General features: G+C 33.0%; 5 protein-coding genes and 1 long non-coding RNA gene across 12 annotated transcripts in view; 3 read left to right on the top strand and 3 right to left on the bottom strand.

Moving 5' to 3' along the window:
* Positions 1-6,420, bottom strand: part of yki (Transcriptional coactivator yki) — an 18,510-nt gene extending 12,090 nt beyond the window's left edge. The window contains exon 1 of the mRNA XM_015333331.2: positions 4,462-6,420. Coding sequence (XP_015188817.1) covers positions 4,462-5,387 — 926 coding nt within the window. The 5' untranslated portion in view covers positions 5,388-6,420. The remainder of the gene's footprint in view (positions 1-4,461) is intronic.
* Positions 6,421-6,844: 424 nt separating this feature from the next.
* On the top strand, positions 6,845-10,376 carry hpo (serine/threonine-protein kinase hippo). Its single transcript, XM_015333332.2, has 10 exons — positions 6,845-7,071; positions 7,504-7,584; positions 7,798-7,978; positions 8,069-8,296; positions 8,381-8,699; positions 8,815-8,948; positions 9,052-9,214; positions 9,523-9,614; positions 9,688-9,882; positions 10,124-10,376. Exons 1-10 carry the CDS (start codon positions 7,058-7,060, stop codon positions 10,280-10,282), a joined length of 1,566 nt encoding a protein of 521 aa, XP_015188818.1. The 5' UTR covers positions 6,845-7,057; the 3' UTR covers positions 10,283-10,376.
* Positions 10,377-13,490: 3,114 nt separating this feature from the next.
* Positions 13,491-17,720, bottom strand: Snx17 (sorting nexin 17). Of its 5 annotated transcripts, none has more exons than XM_015333333.2 (9): positions 17,555-17,720; positions 16,843-16,995; positions 16,399-16,761; positions 16,200-16,299; positions 15,890-16,098; positions 15,485-15,706; positions 15,212-15,388; positions 15,029-15,139; positions 13,491-14,925 (listed from the first exon to the last, which is right to left on the bottom strand). In XM_015333333.2, the coding sequence occupies exons 2-9, from the start codon at positions 16,900-16,902 to the stop codon at positions 14,749-14,751; spliced, it is 1,419 nt and encodes a 472-aa protein (XP_015188819.2). In that variant the 5' UTR covers positions 16,903-16,995; positions 17,555-17,720; the 3' UTR covers positions 13,491-14,748. The 5 variants fall into 5 exon arrangements, with proteins under 5 accessions (XP_015188819.2, XP_089026945.1, XP_015188820.2 ...); XM_089170819.1 differs by having other exon boundaries at positions 16,843-17,131; XM_015333334.2 differs by lacking the exon at positions 17,555-17,720 and adding an exon at positions 17,219-17,542 and having other exon boundaries at positions 16,843-17,131.
* A 136-nt stretch (positions 17,721-17,856) lies between these two features.
* Positions 17,857-19,304, top strand: bc10 (BLCAP apoptosis inducing factor bc10). Of its 2 annotated transcripts, none has more exons than XM_089170821.1 (3): positions 17,857-17,907; positions 18,041-18,142; positions 18,367-19,304. In XM_089170821.1, the coding sequence occupies exon 3, from the start codon at positions 18,438-18,440 to the stop codon at positions 18,678-18,680; it is 243 nt and encodes an 80-aa protein (XP_089026947.1). In that variant the 5' UTR covers positions 17,857-17,907; positions 18,041-18,142; positions 18,367-18,437; the 3' UTR covers positions 18,681-19,304. The 2 variants fall into 2 exon arrangements, with proteins under 2 accessions (XP_089026947.1, XP_015188821.1); XM_015333335.2 differs by having other exon boundaries at positions 17,859-17,907; positions 18,041-18,266.
* A 903-nt stretch (positions 19,305-20,207) lies between these two features.
* if (integrin subunit alpha inflated) overlaps positions 20,208-22,923 on the top strand; it is a 65,683-nt gene continuing 62,967 nt past the window's right edge. The window contains exon 1 of one of the 2 annotated variants that reach the window (XM_089170812.1): positions 20,208-21,184. In XM_089170812.1, coding sequence (XP_089026938.1) covers positions 21,003-21,184 — 182 coding nt within the window. In that variant the 5' untranslated portion in view covers positions 20,208-21,002. The remainder of the gene's footprint in view (positions 21,185-22,923) is intronic. The other variant, XM_089170813.1, reaches the window with a different exon arrangement.
* Positions 21,292-22,378, bottom strand: LOC149033097 (uncharacterized). The gene is made up of 2 exons (XR_016176068.1): positions 21,688-22,378; positions 21,292-21,609 (listed from the first exon to the last, which is right to left on the bottom strand). It is a non-coding gene; the product is annotated as an uncharacterized LOC149033097 (long non-coding RNA).

Raw genomic sequence — 22,923 nt, forward strand, 5'->3', positions numbered from 1 at the left:
AAATCACATTGGTTCCTATTGACTATTGTTAATAGTAAGTATAAAAAAAAAAATAATAATAAATAAAAAAAGGAGACATGTTAAAATAAATTGATTTGAAACATTAAACGAGGAACACAATTATTCAGCACAATTTTCGAAACATTTCGAAATTTGCATTCCTATATAAAATTTAATCAGATTGATATATATGTATATATATATATATATAATATTAATGAACAATAATTAAACGAGTGAAATAATTAACTAATCGAATAATATGCTGCACGGCGTCCGCCGGAGTCGATTGTTGACGTCACAAAGACGTCAAAGTCTACAATGGCACATGAAATGAATGACGTCTCCGAAACATTATTACATATCAAAGGGTTAATAGAAATGAATTCCAAAAAAATCAATATAATAACATTTAGGAATAATTAAACGTGAAATTTCGGAGCGTATTACATTTTTACACATATTTTTTTTATCGATGATATGTATAAAAAAAAAAAAAAGTAACTTAAGTGGATGGTTCGATTCCCAAGCTTAGAATTACGTCGAAACGAGGAAGACGACACCAAAATTCGAAAGAGAAGGCTAATCTCTTATATCAGCGTGTAAAGAAGAAGAAGAAGAAGAAGAGCGATAGTGAAAGAAAACGAAGATGAAGCGAAGACACCAGGCAAGAGAAGCAAAGGTAAAGGCGAAGGAGAAGGAGGAGTAGGAGTAAGTAAGAGTAGGAGGAGGACGCAGTCTCGAAGGGAACTTCCCACGACAGGTGACACGTGGGAATCTCAGTCACGGCGACGCAGGTGGATCAGGTTCGAAGAACGAAAGAGAAGCGCTCGAGAGGTACAGAGGGAAGCTAAGTAGGAGGAGGAGGGTCGAGGGAGGCCAAAGAGGGAAGCCGAGGAGAGAAACATATATGTATATGCCAGCATACACATATATAGGAAGAATATATAAGTAGTGTGAGCGAGGCAACCGTGTGTGTCGTCGTTTGGAGAGTCGTATTCACGATAGACGGCTGTTAAAGGTCCATTCACACCGTTCGATACGATACGATACGATAGGTTGATCTCTCAGTGGTATATAGTCATGCGAGCGGGTTTGTTTAGCTCGAGGCTCAACGAATGGCATTCCCAAGGCGAGAGTAGCCACCGACTATGCTTTTTACTTCTACGTCCCGGATTCTGAGAAGGTTCGAGGAAACTTTTTAGACAGGTTGAAACGCATTAGAAAGAGGTACGAACAACCTGTGTGTTCGTAGAACAGGTAGTCTCAACTAAAGGGTAGAATAACTTATAGACGCGCGTGAATAGGACAATAAGTTTACTTCAAAGGAAGGAAGGAAGGAAGGAAGGAACAGAGATGACCGAACGGACCAGTTTTATTTATACGACGGCTAACGTTACAATGAAAAAACCAACGAACAGGGCGGTCGAAGAATAAAAAAGAAAGAAATAATACGACTGACTCTCTTTCTCTCTCTACAGCTGCATCGCAAGTTTTCCAAGAAGTTTTAAGCTTATCAAACTGATAACTCGAAGCGTAAGGTGAGCTAAGCCGCCATCCTGCTATTATCATGAGACGACAACGATGACGTTGACGATGTCATCAACAAACGTGCTAGCTCTTATCCCTTTCTTTCTTTATTTATTATTATCTTTTCAAAAGAAATAAAAGTTTCGATTTTTGAGTTTCGAACACTCATAAATTAATCATAGACCCAAACACAGCCATTTTGCATAGTTATGAAAGGCGGTTCCTTGTTATAAAACATTTGATGTAATACCTACTTGATCGAGCCTTCGAATAACACAATTCGGAAGAGAAGAAAAGATTCGGAACGTGAAGAGCACGCGTTGTGGATCGCGGAGAAAAAGAGAATCATAAATATCAGTTACCTTTTAACATTTTCAAATGTCGCCTTTCACTTCTATCGGTGCATCGATGACACCGATAGCACATCCGGAGTCTTCTCAACATTGGATTGAATTTTTGTAGTAGAAGAATTTTCTATTTGTTTATTACGTTGGTAATCGAAAAGAGTAAAGAACGGATTGATCGTTTTGAAGCAATAAAAAAGGCGGTATATTAATAATAAAACGTTTATAATAAGGAAGAAAAGGTTGGCACAGTGAGTTAGAGGAAAGCAACTCACGCGCATCGTCGAGAACAATAGAATCGAGAGTCTTGTTGGATCTCATAGAGTCGATATTAGTATCTAACACGTGTCACTGTGCACAGGGAGACTGGTATTGGTATTGGTATTGGTATTAGTATTAGTATTGGTATTGGTATTGGTATTGGAGACTCGCATACGCGTTGGTCGTCGCGCGTAAGAAAGGCGTATAGAGCGTAACGTTACTTTCTCGCGTCGGTGTTCGAGGCCGCCGCAATATTCGCCGCAATATTCGCCGCAATAGTCGCCGCAATAGTCGCTGTGCGGAAACGCTCAAATCGTCCTTCGTCCCGGATGCCTTTATAGTTCTTCGTTACAAGATCCAAAGCGCAACTCTGTGTATTTTCCTCCTCTCTGATCTTTTTCAATACTCATGACAACATATAAGCTAATTATTATTTAATGAGCGATTTTGAAAAGGAAATAAAAATGTCGTTAGAATTATTAATAAGGAACTAATGACTAATTGTCGTTTACAAATTAGATTTGGAGTCTCTTTGGAAATCTTTGGAAATAACAGAAATCCAACGGTTAACTCTCCAACGGGTCATTGAGTCTTGTCGTACGGAGTATAGAAGAACAAAATGCTTAGAATTTTATTGCCAACCGATAAAGCGAAATCGAATCATCGTAAGATTACTAAGAAAATGTGTAATTACATAGAAGCGATCAATCGTAAAAGAACTTATCCAATTAGCGCCACGTAACGATAATACCGTATGCGTTGAGGCGCTTAAAAACTCTTCTAGCGATAATTCGTCATATTTCTTTTTTCCCGAAAGCCAATAAAAATGGAAATAATGAACGTTCGAATTACGAGAAACGTGATTTCGACGACGATTCTCTTGGAGCGATACTCGATCGCCGCTTCGGTCAGCGTCTAACGGTAACGACGTAAGTCGAAAGTTCCTTCGGACTTTGGCATAATCGCTTGGATGCGATCTCCGCTAGATAAAATCAGCCCCCATTAAAGTTCCATCTTCGTTAGCCGTAATAACATAACGGTCTAATGTAAGCGCACGAGATTCGCCTAGAACTTCGCCGCCAATTTCAAATCGTTAAATAAGAAATCGGTGAATTTGTTCGCGCGCCCGATTTCTGTACATTTCCCAGACACCACCACTACCACCACCACCATCATATATCGTTTCTTTGAATGTGACTAGTAGTGCAATTTGCAATCATAAAAAGTAAGTCACGTAATTTCTCTCCTATCGAGGTATAATCACCGGCCTATTTCGTAGCTCGCCGTTAAAGTCTTATCGCATATACGGTGTATTTCAAGATTCGTTTTAGCCGATACGATAATAAACGAGTATATTAAAAAATAGACACAAGAATCTGATAAAGCAAAGACAAAGAAGAGAAGTTGGGACAGCAAGAGAATAAACAAAGTAAAGATATCGACAAACTTTCGAGATTTGCAAATGGAAGAACGAAACTAAAGGGGAAATTTTGATGAGGTGGTTCAAAGTTACGATCGTTGGAGATAGAAGGAGAGAAAGGGATCGCACGAATCGAACGACGTAGAAGAAACTGGACCTCAGCCGAAGGCACGCAAAGGCGAATACCAAGAGACCGGCTCGAACAACAAAACTGCTACGACTTCGTCGTTGCTCAAGCCTCCGGACCGCATTCGCGTCCGTGTTTCTGCGCGACGAATCGTACCACCGGCTTTGCACGTCACATTTTTCCTCGACTTTAGTAACGTCGTTCGATAAAATGCGCCTACGGTGCAAACAACATCTTAAAACTTTATATTCACAAATTTCATTTCAGAGACGCCGCTTCTTTTCCATTTTCTCAAAGTTTAATTGACGCATAGTGCATATAAAATGCTTATTTAAAAATCGAGAAAGAAAGTTTCTTATGTTTGCGTCAACGCGTGGAAATACGAATACAAAAATTCCAAAATAAAACATAATAAAAGAAGAAAGTAGCGATAAGAAACGTTGTCGTATAACGGTACCAAAGCACATTGACGTAACTGATCGAACGAAGGCAAAATAGCGAGGATTTATCGATAGCCAACAGGTGGAAGAATCAAAGTCCGCGAAGGCAGGCAGGCAGGCGCGTGCAAGAAGGAGAAAGAAAGAGAAACAGAAAGAGAAACAGAAAGAAAAACAGAAAGAGAAACAGAAAGAGAAAGAGAAAGAGAAAGAGAAAGAGAAAGAGTAAAGAAGAGAAGAGAAAGAGTAAAGAAGAGAAGAGAAAGAGTAAAGAAGAGAAGAGAAAGAGTAAAGAAGAGAAGAGAAAGAGTAAAGAAGAGAAGAGAAAGATGAGGTACTCACTTGAGGAAATAGATCTGTCCCTCGGTAGTGCGCGCCTGTTCCCATCCGTGTGGCAGGGGTCCCAGGTCGTCGACCGTGCTGATGACGTCGTAACTGCGTTGCTTCTGGTGATGATGGTGACGAGCGTGCGGCTGCGGCGCGTGTTGCTGCGCCTGTTGCGCGGACGTATAGGTTTGTTGCAGGGATGCAGGGCTGCTGTGAGCTCGCGGATGAGCTACCGTCAAGCCAGCAGCTGCAGCTGCGGCTGCAGCGGCTGCCGCGGCCGCTGCTGCAGCCGCTGGTGCAGGACCGTTAACGGCGTTGGCACTCGCGGCCGAACCCGCCGAGACGCCACCCGCACCACCACCATTCGGCGGGCCACCGTTCGCCGTTCCACCGGCACCTCCAGTGTTTCCTCCGTTAACATTTGCGCTGACCGCTGCGGCCGCGACCGCGACGACTCCTCCGGCTCCTCCACCGGGGCTTCCTCCACCGGCCGGACCACCTCCATTTCCATTTGCTACACCAACGCTAGCACCGGCCCCACCGGCCCCGGCCCCCCCGCCGGCGCCACCACCCACGACGGAAACGTTAGCACCTCCGGCTACGACGTTGCCGCCTCCACCACCGGATGATTCCGCGTTACGTCCTCCGGTGGTCCCCGTGACCGCGCCGGAAGCGCCGCCGCTGCCGCCGGCTCCGAATGCCGAGTCGGCCGAATTTTCGCGCGAGTGCGAAATCGACGGGCTTCTGCTGCCGGTTGAAGGTGGATTAAAAAACGAATCGGGTAAATTTCGCATACGCAATGGCACTTGAAGCGGATGTTTTGAGTCCGGCTTCAAGACCGTATCGAACAAAGCCTGTAGATCGGATTCTGAATTTTGATCGATCCTCACTACGAGATTACTATTGTTCGACAACTGATCGATCTCCTGATTGAGCGCCATTTTGGATCACGCGCTCCGCCGTCTTCTCGATCGTCCCCTGTTGCTGTTCTTCTTCTTCTTCGTCTACTTCTACTACTATTACTACTACTACTACTACTACTAACTTTTAACTACTTTTACTATTACTATTATTTCTTCTTTTTCTTTTTCTTACTCTCCTCTTTCTCCTCCAGTGCTTTTCTTTATTCGTATTCGTTCGTCTTTACCTTTTTATTCTCAAGTTATTTTGCTTTGCTTTTCTTTTCTTTGCTTTGCGTTACGTTGCGTTGCGTTGCGTTGCGTTGCGTTGCGTTGCGTTGCGTTGCGTTGCGTTGCGTTGCGTTTCTTTTCGTTTCGTTTCGTTGCGTTGCGTTGCGATGCGTCGCGTCGCGTCGCGTCGCGGCGCCCGTGTCCTCCTCCACCTCCGACTTCTATCTTACAATGCTCTTTCCACCTCCTTCTTCTCATCCACCACCTCCACTATCACTGCCGCCGCCACCACCACCACCTTTTCCTCTTTTCTCCGCCACCGCCCCCGTCTTCTTTTCCGCGCGCTCGCGCACACTCTGCCTCTCCTTTATCTTTCCTCTTTACCTCTCTCTCTCCCCGCACACACACTCTCTTTCTCTCACTCCTTTGCTGATTCTGTTGCTCCGTTTTTCTCGCGGTCCTCTTCTCTCTAACTCCTCCCTCAACGATATATCTTATCCTTCGCCGTCTCACACTCGTCTCCCTTGTAATACACCTGCGTATGCGAAAGCATACGACACACAATTCTTATATATTTACGCACCCCCTTGGAACCCTCTTGTAAGAAGTGTTTGACGACGGTAAAGAATGAAAAAAAAGGCACGAACACACCCCACGACTCACCGTCACGGTTACGGAAACACTAGGCACTGGATCGACGATGCTAACCATTCGGGCAAGTCGCTACGCAACGCACGTCGCCGAAGCGCCGAGCCGAACCGAACCGAACCAATGTGCTAGCCTGTTGCTCCTTTCTAGCAACCTACTGCCTTCGGCAGTATCTACGCTACCTACTGCTCTTGGGACCAAGATCAAAGTTACCGTAGAACGTCTGTCTACCAACAAAACTACCCCCTAACTTTACAAAAAATTTCCAACCGACCAATGAAAAACACGCTCGTAACAAAACATAAGAGTTCAAAGTTTTCTCATTGGCTAGTGCTTCTTACCCTTAGCCAATTACCTTTCTTTCTTTTCATTCAACTATCATCCGATTGGCTTATCGCTCGTACCCATTCAATTTTCCTTTACAAACTGCATTTGAATGAAAACATTATTGTAAAACGGAAAATAATGTTGTACGTTTTATCTCATCGTTTATCATTCATTTGACTTTCGTCAAGCTGATTGAATTATTTTTACGAATCAATGGAGTACTCGAAAAAAGTCGCTCCTGTGTAGATGCACGAAATAGCGCTAATGATTCAAATGCATCTTTCGATGCGTATTTGTAACTCCGCCATCTACAATGGCCGATGTTCGAAGCCTCTTCGATATTTCGGTTGTAATTATTTTAATTTATTGAAAAAAAATGTAATATTCTTCGTATGAATTAATTATATTTTTACAAACGGAATGATATCTTATTTAATCGCATTTCATTATTTTTATCCACTGGACGTGCTTTTATCGAGTAAGAACTCGGTGATATAAAAACGAAGATGTCTTCTAAGAGGTATTCAATTGTTTATGCGTTTACGATTAGTTCTACTTTGGCATTTTGAAATCTTAATAAATAAGAAAATAATGATGATCCTTTACATTTGAATTAATATGATTTTTTAAGATTAATTATAAATCGATGCTTTTTATTTAATGAGATATTTTCTTCCTTTGTTAACCTGTTGGTAGTAATTTCTTCTTGAAAATCTTATTTTCCTCGACTATATATTTTAGAATACCCACGAAATAACGTTACGTTCAATTTTTTGTCATCTTTGATATATTTCTTTACAATCATATAGCTAAAATATTATGTTGACAAAAATAGTATTATTAATATATAGCATCGTTTTTATAAAAAAAAAAATATATATATATATATTTAAATATACATAGTTTACCATAAAGTAATGCGAAATTCCTTACTTTATTTGATGCTTTGCAGTGAATTAAAAAAGTTATCAGAAGAAAGCTTAACGAGACAACCTGAAGAAGTTTTTGATATTATATGCAAACTAGGAGAAGGGTGAGTTTAAACAATTGTTCTGTAGCTTGCATTTAAATATATTTCTTATAATAGCTATTTCTTATAAAAATAGTTATGTGACTCAATTAACAAATTATACCTTTATTGATTGGCAAACAATTATAGTCTAAAGGAAATCTGTTAAAGGTAGATAAAGCATATCATTTGTTTATTATTAATATATTTGTTTTTCTATGATTTCTTATAATGCAGATCTTATGGATCAGTTTATAAAGCGCTGCATAAGGAGAGCGGGCAAGTGCTTGCCATTAAACAAGTACCTGTGGATACGGATTTACAGGAAATCATAAAAGAAATTTCAATAATGCAACAATGTGATTCTCCATATGTTGTTAAATATTATGGAAGTTATTTTAAAAATACGGACTTATGGGTAAGAACAAGTTAAATCATTTCTTCTATCAAGTTTTATAAGATCAATTAATATGTATTTTATTATTGAAACTTTTGTGATTACTGTCAGATTGTAATGGAATACTGTGGAGCTGGATCTGTTAGTGACATTATGAGATTAAGGAAAAAAACTTTACAAGAGGATGAAATCGCTACGATTCTTAGTGATACCTTGAAAGGATTAGAATACTTGCATTTAAGAAGAAAAATACACAGGGACATTAAGGCTGGAAATATTTTACTAAATAATGAAGGACACGCAAAATTAGCCGATTTTGGTGTTGCGGGTCAATTGACTGTAAGATTTAATACTTTGATTCATATTCATTTCTACAATGTGAATTTAATAAATTTAATTATGATTAATTGTCTTGTCATATAGGATACAATGGCTAAACGTAATACAGTGATTGGAACACCATTTTGGATGGCACCTGAAGTTATACAAGAAATAGGATATGACTGCGTTGCAGATATATGGTCACTTGGTATAACGGCTTTAGAAATGGCAGAAGGAAAACCTCCATATGGTGATATTCATCCAATGAGAGCAATATTTATGATTCCAACTAAACCTCCACCTAGCTTTAGAGAACCGGATCAATGGAGTCCAGAATTTATTGACTTTGTCAGCGGGTGCCTTGTTAAAAATCCAGAAGAAAGAGCTACGGCTTCTGAATTACTCAATCATGAATTTATTGGTAAACATATTGCATATATTTTTGCATGTATTGCAAAAATTCGATATTAAATAACTGTTGAAATTTCTTTTTTTTTTTTCTTTTTTTAAATTAATACAACTGCATATCATTACAGGTAATGCAAAGCAACCAAGTATTCTTAGTCATATGATCGCTGAAGCTCATGAAATACGAGAGAAGCAAAGTGCACATCGTGCACATGTTATCAATAACGTTGCGATTAAAAATCAAAATCAAGCAGATGATTCGGTAATGTCATCAAATTAAATTTAACTTGATTTGTATAAATATATATATTATTTTGTCAAATGTTAAATATATTGATCATGTGATTTTATTTGTAAATATAAAGGATGAAGAAGATTGTAGTGGTACCATGAAACCTTTGCCAGAAGATACAGGAACACTTGTACCCAGTCATGATTTGCCAGACACTGGAACGCTTGTATCTGCAGTATTAGATCTTGGTACAATGGTCATTAACAGTGATACTGATACTGAAGCCACTATGAAAAGTTAGTTATTTACATCCGTAGGTTAATGTATATGTAAACAATAGTATATTACTCACCTAGGGAGGTAAAGTAAGAAATGTCTCAGAACACATGATCGCAGAGCAGATGCACCTCAGCTTCGCCTCGGACAACAATTACATGTGCTCTGAGACATTTCTTACTTTACCTCCCTAGGTGAGTATACATTTTTTCTGCTCGACATAGGCGGAAAGCGGCAACTTCGTTTTGAACAGCGGGAGAATAGTTGACGCTTTTCGCTCGGAGGGAAGAAAAAATTACTATTGTTACATATGTATACATATTTATAGGGCATAATACTGGATCAGTTGAATCTGGAAAAAAATATCGACCTTTGTTCCTTGATCATTTTGACAAAAAGGAAGCACCCGAAATAGGAAAAGTAAGTGTAAAGAAAAAAAAATAGCTTTGAAGGTACTAATATAGAACCAAAATATTTCTTTATAAATATCTAGGGTAATGGACAAATATCAGGAGCGCATAATGTAGAGATGGCTAATAAAATCGATGTTCAAGGTGCTACAGAATCTCAAAGGTTTCAAAGCCATTTACAATTACAACTCAATCAAATATCACATCCGGTACAAGAACAACCGGTCAATAATGTAGCCAAGTTTCAAAATGTTTTTACGGAACGTGATTTTGACTTTGTAAGTATTAGCAAATAACAAGATACAATAATTTAATATAAATTAAACAAATTTGTTATAATACTTACATTTAATAATCTGCTTTTTTTTACGATTTAACCCTTTCGCACTCGGACTGATTTTTCGCTTTATTGAAAGGGTTAAATAAGTAGTAGTAGATCTTATTTCGATAAAATATCATCTTAGTTTTTTCGCCTATTAAGTTGAAAACATTAATCAAACACTATAACAATTTTTGCAGTTAAAGTTTCTATCTTACGAAGAACTACAACAACGAATGGCTAATCTGGACGCAGAAATGGAACGCGAAATTGATGAATTAAGAAGAAGATATCAAACGAAGAGGCAACCAATTTTAGATGCCATGGATACTAAACGAAAGAGACAACAGAACTTCTAACAGTTTGATTTCTTTTTTTAAACAAATGAGTGTGATGATAGATAAAGAGTGTACAGTTGTATAAACAAATAGATTTTATCCACTTCATCCCTAGTTTCGTCAAAGAAAAGGACATTTATTTTATGTACATTTATCTGGTAAGAGATATAATCATTTAAAAATAACTTCCCCTCTTTAAATAAATGTTTCTTATCTTTGGGAAACTAGGGTACATAGGTAATACTAGCCAATAGCCTCACGTCACCAATGTAAATTATTTTACATCATGACTTAGGTGAAGAAACAGTAACACTACTTAACTCTTCCTTCATATTTCTTTTCGTGTTTTTTTTCTCTCTTTATTTTCTATTAAATTTACACATATATTTACTGTTAAATATACTATTCTTATAAAGAAAGTATATATATACATATATCCCTTTTTAGGGTTGATTAGGAAATGCAAGAAGGTGTGCAATGCATGTGAAACGGGAAAGCATAAAGTTTACAATTGTTGGCTTGTTTGGAAATGACATTTGACGATACAATCTTGCGTCTACTAGTCACATTTAATGCCATTTATTTTAACAAGAATTATTTTTAATGAAATCATTATTAGAGCTTAAATATTGGCTTTCTAAAGCTACTTCCTCCCCCCTACTTGTTACTTGCACTAATAAACCTTACCGTTATGTAAGGTGCAGTGAAAAATTGAACGTCGTATTCAACGCGATAATATGACCAGTGACCTGAAGTTTTAGAAAGAAATACCACTACAAGCCCTGAACATCATTCACATAATACATACATACATATATATATATATATATAGAAATTTCGTTTTAGGCATTTAAGTATTTTCATTTAATTTCAAACGCGAATTATACTTTATTGCTAATTCTACTGCCATATATAGTATATAATTTCAATAACGCGTGATGTCAATATTAGCTTACATCAATTTAATCTCACCTGAGAGAGATATTCTTTCTTAAGCACGAAACACCATATATTTAAAATATATAAATTTATGCATTCTCATACATGATAGTTTTTACGTAATTTCACGTAACACATTATGGTGGGTGAGAGGATACATTGCAAGAAAATATTTCGAGAAAGAACTTACTAGGATTAGTCTTCCCTATTAGAGAATAGTCTTATATTTCTCTACTTCGCAATATTAGGGTGTTGAAATTATCGAAATTGCGAAGTTTTACGACTACTAGTAATGATTATGATGTCATGATATTAATAATCATCGATTAATTCAACAAAACAATATTTATATAGAATTCCCAAGGATTTGCTGAATCCACATCTTCGTCATCTATTTCATGATCATGATCTTTATTATCATTTGTAATAGCACGATTTTCAAATGGATAATCATAGGCCTCGTCTTCTTCATCGAATCTTGTTACATTTAATTCATCATTATAATCCTCATCATTTTCATCTTCCGCATGAAGCTTCAAATCGAAATCAACGGGTATTATTTTTCTAGTCCGTCTGGTATTTAAACTATCGGAATCTCTACGAGCAGGTTTCGGTACGGTCGGCGACCCATTTTCTTTCATGTTGTTAATGTCGGATGTCTGTTCATTCGATCGTGCTCTTTCTTCAATCGTAGGACCTTGTCGTCTATCACGTGATGATCGTAAAGGTTTCGGAGGGTTCTTTATATTCTCTATCAGCAATTTTCGTAAAGTGCATTTTTTTCATAAAGGAGATAATTGTCTCTCTGATGCCTTTTTCAAAGTTAGTCGACTTCGAATAAATTCAAGAATAATAATGTGAACGTCTTTCTTTGGATGAGGTGTCGGATTCAGACGATACCTTTGTTCCCGAATATCATCCATTAAAATTTCGTAAGGGGTTAATTCAAATTCTGCACCTCGTCTCGGCCCTAAAGTACCAATTAGTGTTATAGCAGTAGTACATACACCAGGATTAGTTGCTCCTACTGCTTTCTTTATATTATCTACTATTAAAGATTAATTCATCCAAATTCTATAAGACCCCTATTCAACCAAAGCAATGTTTCTTGCTGAACTTTAGGATTCTTTTGACTAAATGCAAATGTAAATATTTCATTAGCCACATATTCAAAAACTAGTAGCACTTGCTATTGATAAAAGTGTCTCGGATGCAAGTGCACTATTTTTTGCACATCCCAGTTTTTCTGTTATATCTGTTATGCAATATCCAGAAACAGTGCATGAGAATGGTTGATTATCTGTCAACATTTTTATAATTTCCAATTTATGTTTTTGAGAACTTGGAAGTTCATGTCTTTTGGGCCAGATTTTTTTTGTCAATGTTCATACAATGACTTGTGCAGATACATCATCTGTTGGCTCCAAATCCTTTACAATCTGAGAAAGTTGTTCAACAGCAGTCAATCGAGTTTGTCAGTATTTATCTACAAATCCCGAAATAATTTCATTTGGTAAAATTAGTGAGAAGCAATTTCTTCTATTTCTTCAGTGCTGTGTAATCTTTTCTCCTATTTTCATATTTGAAGGTTTTTTTTTCGAAGCTTTTGAGAAGACGTTAAAAAAAGGTCTCTTCACACAACTCTTTAGATTATTCAATAAATTCGTTTCATATTTCCTTATATAAGTTTGTTTCATACGATTAGCTATAATAACCGTCAAATGTGAATGTAAACAAAATAATTTACTAGTAATGATTATGATGTCATGATATTAATAATCATCGATTAATTCAACAAAACAATATTTATATAGAATTCCCATATGTTGTGGCAAGTTGTCGTCATAATGGTGATTCGTACTTGACTTGTTGCCTAAAATTGTAGAGAATAACAATTACAACACACAGAGAAATTCTTTGCTGACGTTGGGCTATTTCATACATATATAATAAATAATAAAGGTAGATCTCTCGGATGATGACACCTTAGATCCTGTAGCCAGAACTGAACTTACTTTTTATCCGTTTGATGAATGAGAATACAGAATAATAACATATTTTTGATATAGAAAAATATGCACGATGTCAGTAATACAAGATCTGAATTTCAATTATTCTTAACTAGATCTATAAAATTGGTTTATTTTTTAAATATTTTTTTCTATTCTTGTTTTTTTTCGGGGGGGGGGCCACTAAGAAAAATCACAAAAAATTATTCGTAGAAAGAATTTGTTCTATTACAAAGTGACTTTTATTAATTTTGTAAAATATTCCGTTTATCTTCTATTCATTTTTTTTTTTTTTTTTTTTTTTAATATAAATGAGATCTATTGTATGAATGATTTTTTCTTCATTATCTGCTTCTTTTATATAACGTTGATAAAATAATATACACAAATTGTTTAATTTCATCGACATTTTGTGGCTTCATTGAAATCTCCTCTATTCTTTGTATTATTCAGTGTGAAACACATTTAAGATATATTCGTTGTTTTTATTTTTTTTTATTTTTTATTGGAATTTAAAAATTATGTATCATATAAATTTTTTCATTATATATATATACAAAACTGATTTTATAAATATAATTCGTATTTTTAAAATGGACAAAATAATATTTCATCAGTATTATTGCAGATATACAGTAAAAGCATTGGAACGCCATTTTGTTAAAATTTAGTATTTATCTGCGGATCATCTCGTTATTACTAAAAAATAATATTAATTCATTTATGTAAAAATTAGTCCAGATATTTGTAGTATCTGCCAAAATCGTCTTTACTTTTTCATCAATAAATATGCATTTGCCACTGAGCTTTAAAAGACAAGACTTTCCATTTTTTTTTTCTACGATGCATTTGTTTTTTGTTTTTTTTTTTTAAATATTTTTTTATTATTTTTTTATTATTCAGAGTATCCAAAATTTCACATTATACATTTATATATATAAGTAATTCATTATTTACTTCGTATAAATAATTTTTTTTTTTTAATCATAAAAATACATAAAATAATACAATTTTAAATCAAAACGCATAAAATAATTTTGTAAAAAAAATAACAAAAATAAACTTAACAAAATTGAAATCTCAAATATTGCAATACTAAAAAAAATCATAATCAAGAAGAAATATTTAACGGAATATATTAGTTTTTTAATTGACTAGTTCTCTTTAGAAGTTTTCTTTTTTTTTTATTGAAACTTCAATCCAATAATAATCTCTTTGAATTTAATATTTTCAAAAATTTATAATATTCTCGTATTGTTTCTATAGTTCACAGATTCTAACATATATATTCCTATTTCATTCTTAAAATAATAAATTCTTTAAAATCACAATTATAAATATAAATTATTTATAAAAACCTTTTTTTTTTTGTATAATAGTATCAAAACACGACACACTGATTCATTCGATATAAAATTTGTTAAATATTTTTCATTAGCAAAATTGATCATTTAAAATATGATATTAGATCTGCTGCTACGGCAGTATTCATTTAATAATTACCTTCATTAAAAATTAGGAATTTCATTATAGACAACACTATAAAACATCATCATTTATCATATAAAATGGATTATTTGCCATAATATTACTATATTCTTCTATACTTTCTCTATAAACCGTAACTCTTTTATTCTTTTTCGTTGTCGTCCATGGAGGAACAGATGACTTTAGTGCATCTATTAATTTCTGAACATTAGATTGAACTCCATTTTTCTGAAAAAGAACAAAAAAAAAAAGAACAAAATATAATAATTATAACAAAGAGTATTATAAGAGAAAGAAATAATGAAACTAAGCAGAGCCAAGTTGTCTTTACCTCATGTTCTTGTTTGACTTCATCAATATTTGCTACCAATTTATTTTCCACCACAATATGGTTGTCATCTTTCTGTACATGTACCCATGACGAGTCATTACTCTCTGACTCCTAAAAGTAAATATATTCATTGCTTAAGTTTTAACATTTGATTTTATTAACATTTATTAATTATCTACAAACCTGTTTGCTGTCATTTGTATTTTTTAACACTAATTCATCAATCATTGATTGTAGAGAAACAGACATTAAAATAGCTTGATTGGAAGAAATAGTAATCCATTGCAATTTATTATCAGGAAATAAATATTCAAAAGATAGTTCGAGATCAAAATGATCACTATCAGTCCATCGAATTGCCTAAAAATTGGATATTTGTGTCAATCATTAAAAATTGTAAATATTCTTCATTTTTTTGTTTTTTGTATCTTTTTTTTTTTTTAAATGCATACTTACACTTGGTGCATTTGTTAAAGTAGTTATACGCCAACATCGTATTCTAGTTATTTTACATCCTAGTTCTATATTATTATGATTATCTAATATCCATAAATTGATTTCATTATTACCAATGCCAACTGTTACTTTTGATTTTGATACAGGATAATCGCAGATGCATGGTTCAAATCTTAAATAACCGTAATATTTAAAATGTTGCATTAATAATTTCTTGGGTGACTAAAAGAAAAAAAACATTTTTAAAATTACAAATACTTCACATTGATAAAAATGTATCGTTATTAAATAATACATTTTAATAATTAATGTATACATTTTTAAATTGACATTATACTTTATAAACAAGATACTTGTGATTATCTAAAAAAAAAAAAAAAAAAATGAAGTCTGTTGACAACCTACTTTTTCTGGATGAAAGACCCTTTTGTTATATATATCATTCGTCATCTCATAGACTAATAAATGTCTGGCCGGTGAATTTTTGAATAATTTGTCAGTATTTTCTAAATTCCAATAATTCTTTCTAATTGTTAGAACTACTCGAATACCTGCAGCGACTAATCTTTTATATGTTAAAACAGGAGATTCAAAATCCTCTAATTTCCGCAATACTAAAGAGAACAAAAAAAAGAACAAATTTAATACATGATACATCAATGAAATCAATTAAAATAATAATAATAATACTATAATAATATTAGATTATACATACTAATATTTTTATTAGGATTTTCCTCAATTGTTCGTGCAACAAGGAATAAAGAAAAGTAAGAATGATATTCTTCCCATAGATAAATCTCACGATAAATTTTCTACAAAATTAATATAAGAATGAACAAAAACAATGAAAAATAGTCATTTAATTACACTCAATAATATTTTTTGAGATAAATGTACACACAAAAATATACCTTCAAAAGTTCTCCAGTATTTAATTTTGGAGAAACTTTCATTGGTTTTTTACATCTGTATATATCCATTTCCAATGACTCATCCTCCAATGGATCATTTGCAAGTTCTTGTTGTGCGTGAAAGAAAAATCTGGTAAATAATTTTGAGCAACGTATTGCGGATATTTGTCCTATTATTTGCAAATATTTTTCTAAACCGATACGACGTTCTTCCTGTTGAGTCGCAGTTAATGCAAAGAACTTTTTTGGAGGAAATTCTGGAATAAGAGGTCCAAACTTTTCAACTAATTGTTCGTGTAAGCTGTGAAATTGTCTGTACCGTAAAGTACAATGCAATAATCCATTAATATGAACATTGTAACTCTGAAACAGAAGTGCATAGTACAAGTTAAGTAATAATGTAATTTATCTTTAGACAAATTGAAGAAAGATATTTATACTTACAATATATTTACTATTAGATTCATCAACAAGTTCTTGGGTGTCTGGTATTGCAAAATGCATTTTAACACAATTTTTTTTACAAAATTATTAAAAATGTAAAGGCTTCTGAATTTTGTACTTTTTTAAAAGCAGGTACTTAGTTCATATTGGTTCCTTAAAACATAAACCTTTATATTAGGTTCTTGAATACTTTATAATTAAACTCTTGACATATTTAAATCTATCTATAGGTAAAATCTTCATTAAAACAATCCATTAAATGTATACTATTTCGTTATAAATATATTATCTGAAAAAGTCACAAATGTATATCTTAAATGAATGGTGGAACTTTTGTGGCATTAACAAATTTATTAATCACCATATGTAAACATACAATATATTTTTGTTTGTAGTTAACGTTCAATATTAACTTGTACAGTGCATTACGTATGTGTATATTTATAACCTTATTTGATGATGCATACTTGAATAATCAATGACACACTTTCACATTTCTATGAATGAGTGGGACGTTAATTCAATATGACCAAATCGAAAAGAAATGTCCACAAAAATCAAGCATTTTATATATTTATTTATTTATTTATTTATTTATTTATGAATCTCATATATCTATTTTTATTTTTATTTTTTTCCTAATTAAAGTGTCAAATAAAAATCACCGATTATATTAATATTACATGAAGTTAGTATTGCAAATAATACTTACTTTATATGTATATGATATTATAATGTTGTCAGTTTGCGTGTCAAACTTTAGTTACTTTCTGTATGGTCACAGGAATCACAGAGATACATAATGAACAAATAAATCAATATAGGTTATCGGCTACAATGGAAAGTACAAATTTGAGAGTATGCGATTGATGACAGATGAAAAGTGACAAGGCGGATTTACATGAATGCGACTAAGTGTAAAGAAAGATTTTTGATTGGATGATTTTGTTCCCTATTCTATAGAAACTTCGCGATTTCAATTCTTTTCAAATATAGTCTTTATGAGGTAACGAATAATCTATTATTGTGTACAATATCCCAGACATTTAATAACGCATCTTAAAGGTTAGATTGATTGTCATTCCAATTATTTCATTTTACACGAATATTAATATTATTGAACAAATAAACAAGATAATACTATTTGCTGTTATCTATTAACTTCATACGCATATAAAATCTGATTGGTTAACCGTAGAAGAGAAGAGTACATTTAATCGGTTGTCATTCTACGATTGATCGGATTTGACGTGGGTCGTCTCGAAATTGGTGACTGCTATTATACTCGTGACCTTGAATGGTAAAAAATTGTTTGTACAAATATTATTAGTGTCATAAATGCGTTCCTAAGTCCAGATTACTATTGATAAAGACAAGAGAGAAGAAATATTCTTCGCAACGTACAAATGATGCTTCCGAATGAGGTTCATTAAATAATTAAGCTAATTATAACAGATATCTATTTCTTTTTTCTTTTCTATAATGATTCAACTAATGTATTTTTCTACGTTGTCTTTTTGAAAGGTTATCGCGTAGATGAGATTTCTCTTGACTGATACATCCTGTGTACAACGCTAAGATATACAACAGGAAGAATGTATTGCCTACAGTGGTTGCTTCCAGTGTTATTAATACCCAAACCCGTAAATCCTGCATTGCTACAAACGCACGTTATGTTTATGGCACTTTATCTAATTGGATTCTTCTTGGAGCGTAAACCTTGTAACACATGCGGTTTGGTCTTCTTAGTTGCAATATTTCTGATATGTTACAGCGGTATCGGTAACTGCTTCCTATGGAGCAAAAATTGTGACACTGTAAGATGTATTAATGGTTAAAAATGATTTCATTGCTCTTCCTAGATATTTCAATTCTACTTATTTTTGCATCTGTCTTCTTCAAAAATGAGTTTAAGAAGAAATATTCTTGAATAATCCATTTTTGAGTGATATAACAAAACAAAAAATCAATAAGTATTTATATAGAATATGATGATGACAACAAATATATGTTATCAGCTTTTAAGGCTTTATTACTAATGTATTGTAAATTCTTATATCTTTCATAACCTTCCAATTATGAATTATTAAAGAATGTCGTATAGTAGAATATATGTATCAAGCTTACCTATTATTAGGTTTTTAAATAGTTTATAGCTAAATTCACTTAATATATAATCTAATCTCTTTGAAAGAAGAACAACAATCAGTCAAATATATATACATATATATATATATATATACAATTTCATACATTAATTATGTATTACAGTAAATAACTCATTATAAAAATTGATTACAAATGCTAATTATTATAATATTGCCATAATGATCTTCCTGATTAATAACATCTTTTTGTAATGTGGCATTTCAATGACATAATTATATGTTTAAATTATATTCCTTTGATGTATTAACAGAAAAGGTATGTTGTAGTTGTTAAATAAATAAATTATTATAAAATTGTTTGTAATTTTTATCAATTAATTAATCGTAGTTTCAAAGTAACATCTGTAAAATAATAAATTAATACGAAGATGACAGAGTGCAAGTATTACAATTAAACATTATAGAGTTTTGTAAATCTTTTATAAATTTTATAAGATTATTAATATTTCAATTTAAAATTAATATCAATTTTTCGGATAGTATAAAGTAAACATTCGATCACACGTCTGTAATCAAATATTAAACAGAAAATGTCTCTAACTAAAATGTAAATGGTTGATTAACGCATGAAATACTTTTTAACATCAATAGATTGGTGTTGAATAATACCGATCGTTAAAACAAAGTAATAATTATTACCGCTAGATGGCAATAAATGTTTTACCAGCCGGTAAGATAAAGTAATAGCTAGTACCACTAAATGGCAATAAATGTTTTACCAGTCGGTAAGATAAAGTAATAGCTAGTACCGCTAGATAGCGACACATTTTACAGTCGGTAATAAATTACAGATTTCCCAAAATATATTTTTTGAATGATTAAAAAAATTAATGTAACATCAATTATTTTTTATATGATTAAAATAAATGTATCTTAAAAGTATTATAATATTTGCTTTTTTCTCAAACAAAATTATTATTTTTATTTTTATACATATTATTTTTTAGATTATTATTTTTTATCACTGCAGCTGCATTCATTCGCATAATGAGTCACATGGAATCCCTACAAAGAAGATACTAATTTATACAAATATATAAATTGTTCTTATCAGTAGTCGATGAACAATAATAAAACTTTGTAAAAGATTTTGTACAATAATAGAGTTTCCTAATGTAATGTATTTGCCATTTGTGATAATTGTAAGATTTAAAAATCAATTAGAATGCTTGAATAGAATGATGATTTTCATCATGAAGATGTTGAAAGCTAATGGTAGAGATAACAGAAAATTGTGAGTAATGTTAAATATTCGAAATACTAATTGTATTTAAATGAATGTATTATAAGTAAATATACAAGATAGGTGAGGTGGGTCTATATCGATGAGTGTAATCACGATATACGTCATTATGTTTTGAATGACGAAAGCGTTTTCTTTAAAAGTTTTTCGTTGATGGGTGGGAGTTTAGTTGGTTCGTTCATTCGTTCATTCGTTGAAACAAGGAAAGAGAGAGATAGAAGATATAGAGAAGAAGAGAAGGAGTAAAGAGGAACCGAAAGAAGGAGGGAGTTCCAGTCAGTCTGTCCGTGCAAGTCCGTCCGTCGAGCAGACTTCTTTCACTCTTTAGTCCACCTCTTTATAGTTAGAGCAAAACCATCGTCGAGTGGCTCGTGGTGGAAGCCACATGTCGTCGGTGGTGCAGCTGCTACCGGCACCCTGACAATCAATCAATTTACCATTGGTATTAGAGTTCATTGGTATCAGATCGCGATCGTGTCCGATTAACATTTCTTTATTATTATTATTATTAATTATTTTACTTATTTTGTTTTTCTAATTAACCATTAGAATCTCTTTTGTATTTGGGATACGTGTAATAAATGTATGAGAGTGATTAGAAATTGTAAGAAAGGAAACAAAACGAAAAGTGATCATCGAAAGTGAATGGAAATAAGATACTGAAGAATTTTTGTTGTTGTTATTGTTGTTGTTCTTTCATTGTTATCATCGAGATAAATAATTGAAGGGAAAACAAACAAATTTGAAATATGTATTCGAAAATATTTATTATCGGTTTACTCGTCGTTCTCTTTGTTACCATTGGTTCACCACCTAACATCATCGATGCTTTCAACGTCGAGACTAAACATTATGCAATTTATCGCAAAGAGTCCAATTCTATGTTTGGCTTTGCTGTTACATCTTATCGCGACAAATCCGGACGAGGATGGTGAGTTTAAATTGCATATTTTTCTTTTTCTTTACTTTTGTTCTCTCTTTTTTTTTCAAATTTGCCGCGAAATTTTTCATATTTGCCGCCGCGCGCATTTTTCCTCATCCTACACTTCTTCTTCTTCTTCTTCTTCTTCTTCTTCATCTTCATCATATCTTCATCCCTTTCCTTCTAATCATATCAATAGAAACGTTTAAACGATTGCTCGATGATTTATTGTAATTGAGGATTGTAACCGGCAAAGATCTATCATATAAATCAGTTTAAATAACGACAGATTGAATTTATTAAGGAATTATTCGTGAAACATGTAATAGTTTTAATACAAATATGTGCACGATGTGTGTTGCAAAACAAACGCATATGCATTTAAAACTTTTCTCTCTCTGGTCTATATATTAAGTTGAATCAACGTCGAGATTCTGAAAAATAAGTTTGATTCATCGTCACTCGAGTGGCGTCAGCATGATTGAATCATTGGTATTTAAACATTCTCAAACCTTGGAAACGTTTGTACAAAAGAAAACACGATAATATTGTATACAATTGTAGCACATTTAATTTATGATCAAAAGAACAAAAAAATATATTGTTTTGTTTGAATTAACAATTTTGTCATGTGTGTGTGTTTTTTTTAAATATTTTCGCGTAATTTTTCGTCACAATCATGGTCGGGGTACCACCGAATACTGTGATTTGATTTTTGATTGGTAACGCAAATGGTTCCCAGTTTTGATTTTTTTTCACTCGTTTCAAACAACCACCCCCCTCTCTCTCTCTCTCTCTCTCTCTCTCTTTCTGTTTTCATTTCTATTACTTTGATTTTTCATTTTGAAAATGTCGGGTCCAACAAGTAAGACTCGAATCTCGCGTGACTCACGTTTGCGACGAGCCACGAATAAACGTTTCTACTCCGGTTCTATAATTCTCGTCGTTCTGCTCCCGCGGAGACGATGAATATAAATAATACTGGCGGATCGTTGAAACGCGAACTATAACACTGAACGATTACATCGATATGGCGCCTAGTAAAACTTATCTATTCTCTGCCAATATCTTCTTTCATCTTTCGATTTATGTATATACTACGTAGGCTTGAAAAGTTGTGAGCTTATACTTTTCTAAAACTTTGAACTAACAAACAAAGTTAGTTTGACTTAAACGTCAATTGTTTCTATGTTAGGTTTTAGGATTTCAACCCACTTATTGGGTTACCCCATGAAAAGTTTTTATAAATTATTATATGTTATATAATATATAATATATATATTTATATATTTTTAATAAATATATTGTATACAATATTATTATATATTTTTAAAAATTATATTTAAAATATATATATATTTATAATATAAATTGAACATTTATTTAGAAATTGTGTAAGAAATTTTGAAGAGACTCTCGATACATATTTTATTTCAAGAACTTTAATATCTTTCTTCGTACATATAAGCTTTTGAATATTTCGGTGATATACAATTATCTTTAATTACTTACACATATATCAAAAGAAATAGACGATGAATCGTGAATGATGTTAAATCACACAAGAAAGAGAGAGAGAGAGAGAGAGAATAATCGTTGTCTCGTATAGACAGGAAATTCGGATTACGTGATATACGAGTTCAAACGATATATGTAACATATATATATATAACTCTCGTGGCCACACACTTGTATTTAGGCCAATTTCTCGTAAAAGCTTTAGCAACGTTTTATCTTCGTTAATCTGC

The sequence above is a fragment of the Polistes dominula genome, unplaced genomic scaffold (assembly GCF_049000335.1).
Source record: "Polistes dominula isolate Pdom_NZ unplaced genomic scaffold, Pdom_raw_medaka contig_79, whole genome shotgun sequence".
NCBI classification, from domain to species: Eukaryota; Metazoa; Arthropoda; class Insecta; order Hymenoptera; family Vespidae; genus Polistes; species Polistes dominula.